Raw genomic sequence first — 16,352 nt, forward strand, 5'->3', positions numbered from 1 at the left:
TCAGAGAGGTGAGAAACAGAGGGGGAAATGGATCAGGCATAGTAGTGTGAAGGGTTTCAACCCCAGTCTCCAGAGTTGTAGTACATGAGCCTAGAGCCGGAGGGATACCACTCGACCATGACTCTGCTCAGTGAGGCAGCACTCCTAATGCATCATGCTTACAGCAACTGGATTCTGTAGCTAAGCAGGTTGATGCAGTGTCCCCTCAAAAATCTTAAAGGGATTGTTCACGGTTTTAAAACGTTTTTTAAAATGTACATGTTGTCATTTTATCCCAAAAGTTTTTGGAAAGTTTGTTAGCAACCTCCAGAATCTACTGGCGTGTGTAGCAATGGAACTGGGTTTAACATGCAAGCAGCGCATTCAAAAGCATGGGGAACGCGGCGAGAGAAGTGTCTTACCCTCTGTGGCGGAGAGGACGGCCCTGACTTGTGTGTTGAGGAAGGCCAGGGTGATGCTGAGCAGCTGTTCTGAAAATTGTCGGCTCTGGGCCTCAGTATGATTGTCTCTGATGGCACAACGCAGAAGGTCCAGAGCCGGACACAGATCCTGGACATCTACAGGAACAGAGAGAAACACTCATACTGTCATATCTGGAGTAGGATGAAGTGGCCTCTAGAAGCTGATCTTTATTCAGCTTTGCATGTTCCCCACTAATGGTTAAGGTTAGGATTGGGGGAGTGGAAGCTGATCCTAGATCTGTACCTAGGTCATATGTGTAGGGCAGTGGAGGAAGAAAAGGGGGAAATTTAGCCATTGTAATGGCTGTGTTTGCTACTGTTCTATTCATTACATTCTGGTAATTACAATGTCCTACCCATTGAAGGCACCCATACATTTTTTATATATATTTTTTTTACATATACACGCCAGGATTATTAATATGAAGCTCATAATACACTACAGAGGTTGAACACATTTATTCTAGTCAGTAGGAGAAAACATCAACCACACACACACACACACACACAAACAAATTAAATGCATGGGGGCGGATGCACACAATTTCAATTACTAGGCTGTGATGAGACTACAGTGAGACATCATGTGAGAAGGCAATTACTATTAGGAGCGGTAATTCTAGCTGACATCGCATGAGATATCTTACGGTATAGTCCCTTTCCTTTCTCTCTCACACAAACGCACACAAACGGTATGCTCACACATACTAGTTGGGCTGGGCGATATGGCCAAAATATCATATCATGGTATTTTTCAGATTTTTTACTGTATTTGACGGTATTTTATATTTCTGATGAATAAAAGTTCTAAATTTGCTTCATGAGTAGTGCATGACCCTAGGGTGGCAACACATATATTCAAAATTATTTCAAATGGGTCTTTCTCCATTCTGATTGTTTTACACTGTTCAATTCAACTTCAACCTAAAATAATTCCCTGCATTTCCACCAATTCCTGCATTTCCTGCACTCATTTGAGATCATTTCCACACTGCGACGATATGGGCAAAAATACTAGGCCTTATTTTTAACCAAATGTGATTTAGATCGGTGAACTTTTGGAATCATGGAAATAGAATGTTTATTATAATTCTATAGTTAGAATATAAATAATAGTGGGCACTTTGAATACAGTGTTTAACATGACAATGAATGAAAATGCCATGGAGTTATTGTGACAGGGTAGGACCCAAAGTGATGTTCAGTGTTTCCTAGGGGACCCTATAATCTTTGGCTATATTAAATCTTTATTCATGTAGCCAACATATTCATGCTTTGCCTATTCCTCTTTGATTTAGAAGATACTGTTGCACAAACAACATGCTGATTTAAGCCTCCACCAGTACTGGGATCAGGCTGTATTAGTTTGCTCTGACTCAGTACTTTTAATTAGAGGTCGACCGATTAATCAGAATGGCCGATTAATTAGGGCCGATTTCAAGTTTTCATAACAATCGGAAATCGTTTTTTTGGACACCGATTTGTCCTTTTTTATTTTACACCTTTATTTAACTAGGCAAGTCAGTTAAGAACATTCTTATTTTCAATGACGGCCTAGGAACGGTGGGTTAACTGCCTTGTTCAGGGGCAGAACGACAGATTTTTACCTTGTCAGCTCGGGGATTCAATCTTGCAACCTTACGGTTAACTAGTCCAACGCTCTAACCACCTGCCTTACATTGCACTCCACGAGGAGCCTGCCTGTTACGCGAATGCAGTAAGAAGCCAAGGTAAGTTGCTAGCTAGCATTAAACGTATCTTATAAAAAACAATCAATCAATCAATCATAATCACTAGTTAACTACACATGGTTGATGATATTACTAGTTTATCTAGCGTGTCCTGCGTTGCATATAATCTATACGGTGCACATTCGCAAAAAAGGACTGTCGTGGCTCCAACGTGTACCTAACCATAAACATCAATGCCTTTCTTAAAATCAATACACAAGTATATATTTTTAAACCTGCATATTTAGTTAATATTACCTGCTAACATGAATTTATTTTAACTATGGAAATTGTGTCACTTCTCTTGCAACAGAGTTAGGGTATATGCAGCAGTTTGGGCCGCCTGGCTCGTTGCGAACTGTGTGAAGACTATTTCTTCCTAACAAAGACAGCCAACTTCGCCAAACGGGGGATGATTTAACAAAAGCGCATTTGCGAAAAAAGCACAATCGTTGCACGACTGTACCTAACCATAAACATCAATGCCTTTCTTAAAATCAATACACAGAAGTATATTTTTAAACCTGCATATTTAACTAAAAGAAATCCAGGTTAGCAGGCAATATTAACCAGGTGAAATTGTGTCACTTCTCTTGCGTTCATTGCATGAAGAGTCAGGGTATATGCAACAGTTTGGGCTGCCTGGCTCGTTGCGAACGAATTTGCCAGAATTTTACGTAACTATGACATAACATTGAAGGTTGTGCAATGTAAGAGGAATATTTAGACTTATGGATGCCACCCGTTAGATAAAATACAGAACGGTTCCGTATTTCACTGAAAGAATAAACGTTTTGTTTTCGAAATTATAGTTTCCGGATTCGACCATATTAATGACCAAAGGCTCATATTTCTGTGTGTTATTATGTTATAATTAAGTCTATGATTTGATATTTGATAGCGCAGTCTGACTGAGCGATGGTAGGCAGCAGCAGGCTCGTAATCATTAATGCAAACTGCGCTTTCGAGCGTTTTGCCAGCAGCTCTTCGCAATGCTTCAATGATTGAGCTGTTTATGACTTCAAGCCTATCAACTCCCGAGATTAGGCTGGTGTAACCGATGTGAAATGGCTAGCTAGTTTGCGGGGTGCGCGCTAATAGCGTTTCAATCGGTGACGTCACTCGCTCTGAGACTTGGAGTAGTTGTTCCCCTTGCTCTGCAAGGGCCGCGGCTTTTGTGGAGCGACGAGTAACGATGCTTCGAGGGTGGCTGTTGTCGATGTGTTCCTGGTTCGAGCCCAGGTAGGGGCGAGGAGAGGGACGGAAGCTATACTGTTACACTGGCAATACTAAACTGCCTATAAGAACATCCAATAGTCAAAGGTATATGAAATACAAATGGTATAGAGAGAAATAGTCCTATAATTCCTTTAATAACTACAACCTAAAACTTCTTACCTGGGAATATTGAAGACTCATGTTAAAAGGAACCACCAGCTTTCATATGTTCTCATGTTCTGAGCAAGGAACTTAAACGTTAGCTTTTTTACATGGCACATATTGCCCTTTTACTTTCTTCTCCCAACACTTTGTTTTTGCATTATTTAAACCAAATTGAACATGTTTCATTATTTATTTGAGGCTAAATTGATTTGATTGATGTATTATATTAAGTTAAAATAAAAGTGTTCATTCAGTATTGTTGTAATTGTCATTATTACAAATTAATTAATTATTATTTTTATTTTTTTAAATCGCCCGATTAATCGGTATCGGATTTTTCTGGTCCTCCAATAATCGGTATCGGCATTGAACGATCATAATCGGTCGACCTCTACTTTTAATAGCCCGTTGACTAGCCAGCTAACTAGCGATTAGCATTAGTGGCTAACATGATTTAGCTTAACTTGCTAAGAAATTACAAACTAGCTGTTTGCAGATGTAAGAAACACAAACTAATATTGTAATTATAGAGCGCTTGTGGATTTATATTAAGAAGTGGAAACAACATCGTTGTCATCAACATTATTGCATGTCAAGCAACAACAAATGCGCTCCTTGAGTGGCAGGGGGTGGGACCAGGTCTGTGTGGAAAGATGGCATGGAGAGAGAGAGCAGAGAGGGATGACTCAAGTAGCGGAGTAAACTATAAAAATAGACTTTACACACGGCATATCACATTTAACAAACCAAACATTAAAATACCATTATAGAAGGTAAAGTAAAAACCCAAACCAGTCCGTGCAAATACCGGTGTATCGTAAAATACGGTATACTGCCCAGCCCTACATACTAGTACACACACATACAGGAATGCAGACACATTTAAATACACATTTGTGTGTGTGTTAGTCTGTGTGTGATATTTATTTAATTTATGTAGTTCTGTCTTTGATCTGTTCTTGTTTATAAATTTGTTGTATTATGACATGTTTTATGTTGTGTGGACCCCAGGAAGAGTAGTGGATCCTAATAAAATACCAATACTTGTTCCTTCCTGTTTGTCAGCCACTCCCAGTGGGCTAGATTAAGGGGCTCCAATGCTTTACCTACTATACAACGATCGAAGCAGGACTCAGGAGGCGAGGATGATACGACAGACTGTCGGCCCAATAACTCCCATGTGTCAATGCACAATATGAATCATTACCGTCGTAACTATCCCTGTGTGTGCTGTGCGTGTTTCTGTTCATGTGTCTGTGTTCCCCAAGCTTTTAATTGTCATGCATGGTATAGGATTTTCAGATTACTTGCATTTACAACCTAGTGTCCTCACAGTGTTATCCATTACATTGTAGCTTTCAATTTAATTATCAATGTATGCCTTATTTTCAGCAGGATTTATAACTCAGTGAAGTGTATTGACCTTGCAACACAATACTACATTACATAAACATGACAAATGGATGAAAGGTGTCACTTGAACTGTACACTATTTGCACCATGGAATATTTCAAAGATACAGTTGAAGTCGGAAGTATACAAATACATTTAAACTCAGTTTTTCACAATTCCAGACAGTTAATCCTAGTAACAATTCCCTGTCTTAGGTCAGTTTGGATCACCACTTTATTTTAATAATGTGAAATGTCAGAATAATAGTAGAGAGAATGATTTATTTCAGCTTTTATTTCTTTCATCACATTCCCAATGGGTCAGAAGTTTGCATACACTCAATTTGTATTTGGTAGCATTGCCTTTAAATTGTTTAACTTGGGTCAAACTTTTCGGGTATCCTTCCAGAAGCTTCCCACAATAAGTTGGGTGAATATTGGCCCATTCCTCCTGACAGACCAGATGTAACTGAGTCAGGTTTGTATGCCTCCTTGCTCGCACACGCTTTTTCAGTTCTGCACACACATTTTTAATGGGATTGAGGTCAGGGCTTTGTGATGTCTTGAGATGTTGCTTCAATATATCCACATCATTTTCCTTTCTCATGATGCCATCTATTTTGTGAAGTGCACCAGTCCCTCCTGCAGCAAAGCACCCCCACAACATGATGCTGCCACCCCCGTGCTTCACGGTTGGGATGGTGTTCTTCGGCTTTGAAGCCTCCCCCATTTCCCTCCAAACATAATGATGGTCATTATGGCCAAACAGTTCTATTTTTGTTTCATCAGACCAGAGGACATTTCTCCAAAACGTACGATATTTGTCCCCATGTGCAGTTGCAAACCGTAGTCTTGCTTTTTTGGGGGCGGTTTTGGAGCAGTGGCTTATTCCTTGCTGAGCGGCCTTTCAGGTTATGTCGATATAGGACTCGTTTTACTGTGGATATAGATACTTTCTACCTGTTTCCTCCAGCATCTTCACAGGGTCCTTTGCTGTTGTTCTGTGATTGATTTGCACAATTTCGCACCAAAGTACGTTCATTTCTAGGAGACAGAATGCATCTCCTTCCTGAGCGGTATGACAGCTTCGTGGTCCCATTGTGTTTATACTTGCGTACTATTGTTTGTACAGATGAATGTGGTACCTTCAGGGGTTTGGAAATTGGTCCCAAGGATAAACCAGACTTGTGTAGATCTACAATTTTCTTTCTGTCTTGGCTGATTTCTTTTGATTTTCCCATGATGTCAAGCAGAGGCACTGAGTTTGAAGGTAGACCTTGAAATACATCCACAGGTACACCTCCAATTGATTCAAATGATGTCAATTAGCCTATCAGAAGCTTCTAAAGCCATGACATCATTTTCGGGAATTATCCAAGCTGTTTAAAGGCACAGTCAATTTAGTGTATGTAAACTTCTGACCCACTGGAATTGTGATACAGTGAATTATCAGTGAAATAATCTGTCTGTAAACAATTGTTGGAAAAATTACTTGTGTCATGCACAAAGTAGATGTCCTAACCGACTTGCCAAAATTATAGTTTGTTAACAAGAAATGTGTGGAGTGGTTGAAAAACTAGTTTTAATGACTCCAACCTAAGTGTATGTATTGAGTGAATAATTATTGAAAAATAAACAAACATCAATTGCACATTGAAATTCATAAAGCATGTAATGAAATCTTAAAGAAGCCTGGGATACTGATAATCCATTAAAATAACAGGAAGGTGGCGCCCCTGCACAAAGACATAAAATAGTGTAGCATCAACATCATGGTCCAAACACACCAAGACAGTCGTCTTGGGTACGACAACACCTTTTCCCCCTCAGGAGACTGAATTGATTTGGCATGGGTCCCCAGATCCTCCAAAAGTTCTACAGACTATTTACATTGACCCCCCCCCCTTGTTCTTACACTGCTGTTACTCACTGTTTATCATCTTATCATCTATGCATAGTCACTTCACCCCTACCTACATATAGCCCTGTTATTGTTATGCAATTCTACTGTGTTACTTTTTATTTTTACTTTATTTAAATGTAATAAATATTTTCTTAATTCTATTTCTTGAACTGCACTATTGGGTAAGGGCTTGTAAGTAAGCTGTTTTATTCAGCGCATGTGACAAATAATATTAGATTTGATGCATGTCAAAGTTGTACTTACTATGGCATACAATTACAATAATACTAAGTATTTATATTAGGATTCTAGGGCTTTATGTGATTAATATGAAATTGATTGTAAAGGCCTTACTCTTCAGCTGGCTCTGGGTTGAGATGGCAGCTGATTGGTCAGGTAGAATATACCCAGAGGGTGGAGTCAGGACGTTCTTTTTGCTCTTCAGGAAGAAGTCCACTGTGTCCAACTGGTGGTTCTTCAGACCAGCCTACAAATACAAGACAAAGGCATGTGTCGCTCAGTACGTACTGTTGTGAAATTAAGCAAACCATTTAACCAACTGAACAGGCCCCAGGGCCTCCTACCTGCAGGGCGTGAATGGGGATGGAGCAGCGGCCCCATTCATTAAGGTGACACAGAGAGTCCACTGTGCCAGCACTGCCAAATACCATTAGTCTGTTGAGCAGCTCCTCCTGTGACACAGCAAACAGCACCAGGGACAGGCCTGACGCTGCAACACACAAGAGCTACACTCAATATCCATACACACATGAATAATGAAAACATACAGTGCCTAGTCTACTCACAACTTGCAGTTTTCTTCTGTAAAAATTGTATCTAAAAAAGTATTGCATTTGATTTTTTTCTTACCGATCTACACAACCTAATCCACATTTTGAAAGTGAAAGAATATTATAGAACATTTCCCAAATTAATAAAAAATACAAAAAAATGGTACAATAATAATGATTGCATGTCTTCCCACCCCAGATGTAATACTTGGTAGAAGCACTTTTGGCAGCCATTACAGCTGTGAATCATTTAGAATAAGATTCAACCAACTTCGCACAACCTACAGTGGGGTCTGAAATTATTGACACCATTGATAAAGATGAGCAAAAATCACTGTATAAAATAAATAACAAAAATAATGAGCTATATTTTATGCACACAAAAAATTGGGAAATTATATTATTTTATTCTACCAGTAAAACAATTGCTCAAAGAGATTTTAGTTTAACAAGTCATATTTATTTCCCCAAAAATTACTGACATCCCCTGTGTTCAATACCTCACCTAGCGAGGAGAAAGGCACTGAGCCTTAATTCTGACAAAAAAGCCTTAATTCTGACAAAAAATGTGCTATAAATGGGCTCACTAACTAGCAATGAAAATCAACAAATGTGTAAACTCGACTAGGCTCGCTTTGATCACAAAAACATATTCTTCTGACTGCATGATTGAATCTCCGCTCGTCCCTGTCAATGCAGGCCTACAATATTATAGTCCGATGCGCTCTGCAGAGATTGGGAGGACAGTGTGCAACACATTGCGCGTTTGTGTGATTTTCTTTTTACTTGTCCATTCGAACAACTTTAATCTATTTTCTTCTTGTCTGACCATGGTTTTATACTTGTCCTGGCAAGTGGAAAGCGTTAATGTTGAACCCTGGCACATAGTACGTTATACTGGTCGACAAACTGAAAAGTTAACTTTTATTTCGTCAAAATTGATCTAGCTCAGTAAATTTGGTTGGGAATCATTGATGGACAGCAATATTCAAACCTTGTCTCTGATTTTCAAGCAAATTTGAGTCATGGCTGATACAGGATCACTCAGGAACACTAAACACCTCTCATATGTGTTCAGTAGCAGACTCACTCTTCAGAAGCAGGCTGAGCTGCTCCTCTGCGGTACGCTGGATAGGCACGGTGGGCGAGGTGGGCCGGTGGTAGGTAACACTCTGGGACTGCAGATCCCAGAAGGCCACAGTTGTCTCACTGTTGCCAGGGGAGACAAAGGTCAACACAGTGGAGAATTCAGAGACAGAGAGCAGCACTGGGGCAGTTGTGTCGGGCACAGAGAACTGCATGGTGGCTCCCCCTGATGGGACTCTGCTCTGGGAGAGCTTGGCAGCGATAGCTGCCCGCCCACACTCGATGTGGGGGAAATCCTTAAACCAAGGAGCCCCCGGAGTCTGAGGAGAAGAGGGAGGGGTAGCCTTGGCCTTGTTGTACAGAGAAGTCAGCCGAGCTTCCCAGGACCTGGAGATAACAGGAAGGGGGAGAGAGGAAAACAAATAATTATTTACCCCATTTAACTTTCAGGGGATTAAAGATAAAAACAAAAAATGGTATGCAATACACTCCCCTTTAACTAAAATGCAATGTACAAAACTGACAATAGAGTATTCTATTCTGTTCTATTCTATGCTCTTACCGGTCAGTGCTGAAGGAGCTGCCCAGCACAGTGTGGCTGTAGGTGGAGCTGGAGAGGCTGTCCTCGTCACAGGGACCCTGGGGCCTGAGTGGAGGGCGACTGGGGACCACCCGACACATCAGATGCTCTGGGTACATGCTACCAGGACGACAGGAAAAAAACACAACAACTTCTGTCAATCAGAGGAAGAAGGGGCTCATCGGAAACCCTTCTCAATTTGCATTTCCTTGATGGCTCGCCTCCTCTCTCCTCGCCTCCTTCTAAAAACGCATTGAAGGAAAAGGTACCAAGGGAGGAACCAAGGATGTTCTCCTTGAATGTTTTTGGGAAAGAGGCGAAGAAAAAGGAAGCAAGGAATCAAGAAAATACCAATTGTGAGACATCCAGGTGGACTGAACAGATTGAATCATAAGTAAACCATCTTGGCGAGTTTCAGTGATAGTTCTTCCCTGTTTACTGCTGAAATACCTGAAGTAGTGGTTGAGGTCGACAGCAAAGGCAGTGTTAGACTGAGTGGCAGCAACAGCAGTACCCAGGTCAGGAGACACCTGGAGGAGACAGAAGGAGTCCAGGTAGGGGGCCGGTTCGTCTTCCCCCAGCCCAGCAGTGCGGTACGAGGGCAGGTCTACACTGGCCAGCTTCCTCCCCTCAGCACTGTCAAACACATCTGGAGCACTGTGTTAAAGATAGAGCAGTATACTGAATGACAATCAGGATCAGAGTAAGATACTACTAATTAGTCGTGAGAGATGCCTGAAGACTCCTATGGCAGTTATGGCTAGACGCCATAGAAGTCTGCACAGCCCTGTGTCTCAGGGCTAACTACTACACATGAAATTGCTAAGGATACATATGACTCCAGCTGTGGTCAACACAAAGAGTATGCCTCTGCAGAGCTGGTATCCAGTGCATGTGTCCAGGGGGGTTTTGGGGGGCAGAACGATGCTGCAGCAGGACAGGGTCTCCGGTTCAGCCCCCTGCTGCCACTGCAGCTGCACCACAACACTGGAGTTGAGCAGGAGAAAGCTTCTGGCATCCACAAAGGACAGCAGCCTCAAGGACACCACCTCAACCACACCTGCAGAATCAAAATGCAAGCAGTGCAGTTTAGTATAGGTTTCGAATTCATATGGATAGATTCAAGTTGGAATGTATGTCAAACTCAAAGCTACGAAAATAACAATGAGTATAACTTAAGGCACAACTGCTAATTCTGCGTACCCTAATGTGGTCTCTAAGACAAATATTATCCACTACTTTCAATCTGAATTAAACTGATAATGATAAAGACATTGGTGTGACGTACTCAGGACCTTCTCCTTGACCAGCTGCAGTAGCTTATCTGCTGTGAACTCCGAGGCAGAGACAAGAGGGCCAGAGTTAGGGCCCTCTACTTCCAGTTCATACAGTGTCAGCTCAAACTCAGCGCTCACAGCCAGAAGTCTAGGGCTGCCACGGGCTCCATTGTAAACTGTCACCTCCTCCCAGGCAAAGCTACAGACAACGAGAAATTCATTCGATTAGAGAACTTTTTGAAGATATAACACGCACGCACTGACACACACACACTGACACAGAGACACGAGATGTGTGAACCAATCCCATCATCAATGTGGAAACAAATGCATATGGCAGTTTACTTTTTTTTTGTTGCTCACTTTACTCACTCTGTATATGTGCCATCCACCGTTCTCCCCGGTGCCTTGCTCTCTGAAATGTCGCCGACTGTCAGCCCCCCAGCACCACTCAAACAGCAGAGCAAGGAGCAGCCTTGGGCCATTTTGGCTTTTGCTGTGTCTACAACATTTTCACAGAGGTTGCTCTCCGGGATGAGAGCGACTTCTAATGCACAGTTATCTCGAGTTTCAGATCTGTGCAACATATTTATCATAATCATGTCGAATTTGATGCAGATGCCTTACAACTGATACGATCTCATATGTAATTTAGCTATTTGCAGTTGTATATACTCAGCTGTCGACTCGTCGTCAAATGAGAGAACAATTAAAATACAATTTGGACATTATCTTTCTCTTTTTCGTGTATGTGTGTGTTCCTCTTTCACGTAAACATTCTTACCTACATCCTGACACAAATCACATGACATGCGTTCTCTGTATCAGCTGATTAACTATTTCCCAATAGGAGAACGGAAAAAAAGATATATATAAAAGACAGTAATAATCAAGCAAGGATAGCGCTCATGTATTTTTCTGCAGAGGCATTACAAGGAATCCTGTCGATGAATGCTCCTTGCTCACAGCCACCTGAGCCTGTGTGGGGTGTGTTTTGATCTGTGACTGAAGTAGTGTGATGGTTGTTTAATTCGTTTTTTGTATGTCTGCAATGGGATATGTTTTGTTTTTGTTCCAATACCCCATACAGTAGCTGTAGTCTTCCATAAAACTTAAAAGAAAAGCAGAAGCAAGGATAGCATCACGGTTGAAAACTTGATATTTTACACCACTAATTGCCGTTTAAAGGCAAATTATTGAAAATATTAATAAATGAATGAATACACAAAATAGAAATTCCTAAATGATTATGCATGCAGAGCAGAAAACCGAACTTTTATAGATCTTGCAGCGTTTGCTTTTGCCTGAATCTGAAGGAGGAAGTAAACAGCCAGCGCAGGCTTTCGTTTTACTTCCCACTAGATAACTCACCCACAAAGAAAATTTTTGCTATCGTAAAAATGTATGAAAACAAACATGTACTTTTTGCGATTCATTTAAGGTTAGGGTTATGCATGGTTAAGCATTGTGGTTAAGGTTAGCGTTATGTTTAAAACTAAGATTGCATTTTTTTAAATGGGCGGGGTTTATAACTTTGTTACTGTGTTAACTAGTGACGACTTTTCGTTTGTCACAACCTACGCAGATGTCAAAGCTTAAGTCTTCTTATAAAAACCGCGTTGATTAGCCAATCCATATGCTAGTATGTTTTATTAAACTGTGAACACACTGTCTGGTTTAGGGGAGCGTGAAAACACTGATGTCAAAGTCTCTCAAAAAGCTCGAGTTTTTGAAAATTGAAATAGTGTCTAGCCTTGTCTCACTTCGTTACATTGAGTCACAAAGTATTGCAGTTCACCGGATTGCCAGACAACACGAATGCACCAAGGACCCAAAAGATGGAAGAGAAAGCATTGGAAGTATACGGTAAATTGGTTTATTTGCATCTTGATACAGCTAGTTAGAGAACTAGTTAGCTAACGTTAAAGACAGGTTTTCTAGGCTGCGTGCTAGTATTTATTTATTTATTTGATTGAACCTTTATTTAACTATGCAAGTTATGGCTTTCAAACTTGCTAGTTAACGCATTAGTTAGATATAACACTATTTATCTAGCCTGGTCCCAGAACAGTTTGTGTGTTGACAAGTCTGGTCGTTGTCACGCCTAAGTGACCAACGGAGTTGGCAAGACCGCACTAAAAGATCTGAGATTGTTTTACAATTTCTTATTTTCTCTATGATAATGAAACATTCAGACAACTGCTAATTTCAACTGATGGCTAGCTAGTTGTCAGTATAACCAGCTGAAATAGTTAACATTTGTAAGTGATGTGCTTGTTCACCACCTCAACCCCAGTTTCTTTTCCCCAGATGTCATTCGCACTATTCGAGACCCAGAGAAACCTAACACGTTGGAGGAATTGAATGTCGTGTGTGAAGAATGTGTTGAAGTCCAAGAGCTTGGAGAGGACGAGTATCTCATAATTATCAAGTTCTCCCCAACTGTCCCACACTGCTCTCTGGCAACACTAATCGGTGTGTCTCTGTTTCAACTGATAAGAAACAACTGTTCATAACTGACATGAACAGAAATAGATATTTAGCCTCTTGCATCCGTACTGATACAATGTTTTATGTGACAACACTACAGTGGCATTCTCATAGCCTGGTCGCAGATCTGTTCGTGCTGTTGACATCTCCATTGCTTCCATTGCTGTTGCTGTCAAGCCAAACATAACGAGAGACAAGGAGTTGGCATGATAGCATAAACAGACTGACACTCAGGCTACCATTCTTACAGAGCTACAACTATCTCTACTACATTCTTGTCTACCTCAAAGTTGGCAGCACGGACAGAGAATGTAAGAGTCCATGAGGCCCCTTTTCCTATCCTTTTAATAAAATAGGGACATGATAAAGTGCCATGCTTTCAATGGTCAATGTTGTCTTTGAAGCTATACTGGCATCGGTGGCTATTGAAGGATAACTGGAGCACAAGCAGGCACCTCTCCAACCATACTCCGGCATATTAGTGCACTCAGACTGGCATGACTGAAGTGCAACAGACTTTGCATTTATACTTCCACAAGTTTCAGTTTATACCTCCACGAGGTTGTCAACTAACTTGACTTAGGTGGTCTGACTTAATGTAGCATTGATTTACTTAGAGCTACTTTGTCTAGACAAACTGAGTGTACGAAACATTAGGAACACCTGCTCATTCCATGACTGACTGACCAGGTGATTCTAGGTGAAATCTATGATCCGTTATTGATGTCACTTGTTAAATCCACTTCAATCAGTGTAGATCAAGGGGAGGAGACGGGTGAAATAAGGAATTGCAAGCCTGGAGATAATTGAGACATGGCTTGTATATGTGTGCCGTTCAGAGGGTGAATTGGCAACACAAAATATTTAAGTGCCTTTGAGCGGGGTATGGTAGTATGTGCCAGGCGCACTGATTTGAGTGTCAAGAACTGCAACGCTGCTGGGTTTTTCACAACAGTTTCCCATGTGTGTCAAGAATGGTCCTCCACCCAAAACATCCAGCCAACCGCTTTCAACACCTTGTTGAGTCCATGCCCTGGCGAATTGAGGCTGTTCTGAGGGGAAAAGGGTGTGAAACTCAATATTAGGAAGGTGTTCCTAATGTTTTTAACACTCAGTGAATGTTCCCAATAATTCTCTGAAGGGGACTAATGTTAAATGGCAGTCTCATGAGAAACTCCCACGTTTCACTCTCTTTGTAACATGGCCTTCTTCCCACAGGGTCAATTAACTCTGTTCTATGGATATACAGTATTTAAAAAATACATAATATAGATGTATACCCCCCCCTAACTCTGCCACCGCTGCTTAAAAAAAATCCTAGGGGAAACACAGAAATTGCCTACTTAAAACATCAATGTAAATTATTCTGTAACGTGTGTTTCAGGCCTGTGCTTACAAGTTAAACTGCAAAGATGCTTGCCGTTTAAACACAAGGTAAGCAGCGAGGGAATTACACCCATTAGAGGAAAAGTGTTATCATACAACTAATCCCTAAATCAATGTTGATGCACACAATGTTAGTCTGTTTAGTAAGAACACGTTCTCTCATCCAGTGATTTATTAAGAAAAGTCTTATTTTCCAAACCTTTGATTGCTTAGTGCTTTGTCTTATTTCCAAGGGTAGTCTCTGAAGCCAATAATTTAAATGGGAAACAGTGTTGTAAAATCGTCTCCCCTTTTGTGCGGCCTTGGTTTATAATGCGGTGCCTCTGGAACTATGAAAATGCAGTGTGGTTGTTTTCTGGCTCTGGTTGTATGTCTGGTGTGCTAACCTCCAAGCTGTCTCCCTGATTAGACCTGTCTGTGGGAACACACACAGTTAGTTTTCCCAACTTCATGCAGATGAATTGCTTATTTATTGTTATTTTAAAGTTTAAATGTATCTGTTCTTGTTCAACAGTTGGACATTTTCATTTCTGAGGGAACCCATTCTACCGAGGAAGATAGTAAGTGTTATTACTTAAAACAACACCTTATCCATATCTCCAGACAATGTATTTTGAATAAAAAAGACATTTTCTATTTACATACGAAAAGCCCAACTAGAATTTGTCTTATGAAACCAGTAATTCTGTGAACCATTAACCCCTATTGGTAATATTTTACAAGCCTTCAGGCTTTTTCTCAGCGGGAATAACATTACTTGTGGCACTCAGACAATCTAGGTTCAAACCCATTTGGTCCCATTTATGCAGTTTGACAATAGAAGGAAACTTATTGTGATTTTTATCAATTTTCTTACAGTTAACAAACAGATCAACGACAAGGAGAGAGTAGCAGCTGCTATGGAGAACCCCAACCTGCGTGACATCGTGGAGCAGTGTGTTACTGAACCTGATGACTGAGCCAAGGGACTGACATCTCAGGGACTTTAGACCAAGGTATTCAATAGGCACCAATTGGAAGAAAATGGACTGAAACAGGGAGGTACTAGCTGGAGCTGTCCATTTAGAAATGCTAGTTTTCGCTTTCCGTTTTAAAACCTTTTGCTACTGTGTACCCTAATGAATGCGACCCAGCCATCAACTTAAAATCATAGCCATCATGGAATATGTGTGTTTTTATACAAGTGCCTGGAGGATATGTCGGAGATTACCTTATCGGTACTGTTCAAATTTCGTAAATCCTTTTGTGAATAACCACCATGGTAAAAAAATAAGTCCAAATCTGTCACAGAATTACAACTTCAAGTTTATTGTAATCATGAAAGAATCACTAAGGGATAAGATGAAGAGTTTCAGGAAAATGTGAGCACTTCCCAGTTAGTTTTTAGACTTCTGAGCAACGTCCCTCGAACAATCGCCCCAGAATGGACAGCAGTGTATATTGCATTCTGTCTTGTTTGATCTTTATCTAACATGATTGAAATAGGAAATAAAACATCTTCCTAAAAAGCTTGATTTTGTTTTGAGGGGAATTTGTACTTTCTATGTCTTTTCTGCTGGGGTTATTTTTCACCTGAAATGGCTAAATGCATCGTTATTCTGCCAAAGGGGGCGGAGTTAGCTTTAGAGTTCTGTCTTACTATCCAGGTCTGTGCCCAAACAGTTCGAGCTTCTACTTTTAAAAATCCACCTTTCCAGAAATTAGTCTCTCACTGTTGCCGCTTGTTATAGACCCCCCCCTCAGCCCCCAGCTGTGCCCTGGACACCATATGTGAATTGATGGCCCCCCCATCTATCTTCAGAGTTCGTACTGTTAGGTATCTAAACTGGGATATGCTTAACACCCCGGCCGTCCTACAATCTAAGCTAGATTCC

General features: G+C 40.9%; 2 protein-coding genes across 8 annotated transcripts in view; one reads left to right on the top strand and one right to left on the bottom strand.

Annotated features, from left to right (window-relative positions):
• spg11 (SPG11 vesicle trafficking associated, spatacsin) overlaps positions 1–11,403 on the bottom strand; it is a 78,918-nt gene extending 67,515 nt beyond the window's left edge. For 6 of the 7 annotated variants that reach the window (XM_071326696.1, XM_071326695.1, XM_071326694.1 and 3 more), the window contains exons 1-9: positions 10,975–11,401; positions 10,614–10,801; positions 10,158–10,385; positions 9,776–9,974; positions 9,308–9,445; positions 8,750–9,132; positions 7,453–7,598; positions 7,223–7,355; positions 402–557 (exon numbers count right to left, since the gene is read on the bottom strand). In XM_071326696.1, coding sequence (XP_071182797.1) covers positions 402–557; positions 7,223–7,355; positions 7,453–7,598; positions 8,750–9,132; positions 9,308–9,445; positions 9,776–9,974; positions 10,158–10,385; positions 10,614–10,801; positions 10,975–11,204 — 1,801 coding nt within the window. In that variant the 5' untranslated portion in view covers positions 11,205–11,401. Of the gene's footprint in view, positions 1–401; positions 558–7,222; positions 7,356–7,452; positions 7,599–8,749; positions 9,133–9,307; positions 9,446–9,775; positions 9,975–10,157; positions 10,386–10,613; positions 10,802–10,974 lie in introns of all 7 variants that reach the window. The other variant, XM_071326697.1, reaches the window with a different exon arrangement.
• Positions 11,404–11,892: 489 nt separating this feature from the next.
• Positions 11,893–15,992, top strand: ciao2a (cytosolic iron-sulfur assembly component 2A). Its single transcript, XM_071326698.1, has 5 exons — positions 11,893–12,468; positions 12,913–13,077; positions 14,477–14,526; positions 14,993–15,038; positions 15,337–15,992. Exons 1-5 carry the CDS (start codon positions 12,441–12,443, stop codon positions 15,435–15,437), a joined length of 390 nt encoding a protein of 129 aa, XP_071182799.1. The 5' UTR covers positions 11,893–12,440; the 3' UTR covers positions 15,438–15,992.
• The last annotated feature ends 360 nt before the right edge of the window (positions 15,993–16,352 follow it).

The sequence above is a fragment of the Salvelinus alpinus genome, chromosome 9 (assembly GCF_045679555.1).
Source record: "Salvelinus alpinus chromosome 9, SLU_Salpinus.1, whole genome shotgun sequence".
Classification (NCBI taxonomy): Eukaryota; Metazoa; Chordata; class Actinopteri; order Salmoniformes; family Salmonidae; genus Salvelinus; species Salvelinus alpinus.

Excerpts from the sequence above, each read along its gene's own strand:
- ciao2a (XM_071326698.1), top strand. The coding sequence starts at position 12,441 with ATGGAAGAGAAAGCATTGGAAGTATACG. Across the intron at positions 14,527-14,992 it reads GCTTGCCGTTTAAACACAAG|TTGGACATTTTCATTTCTGA; the intron begins GTAAGCAGCGAG and ends CTTGTTCAACAG. Across the intron at positions 15,039-15,336 it reads CCATTCTACCGAGGAAGATA|TTAACAAACAGATCAACGAC; the intron begins GTAAGTGTTATT and ends ATTTTCTTACAG.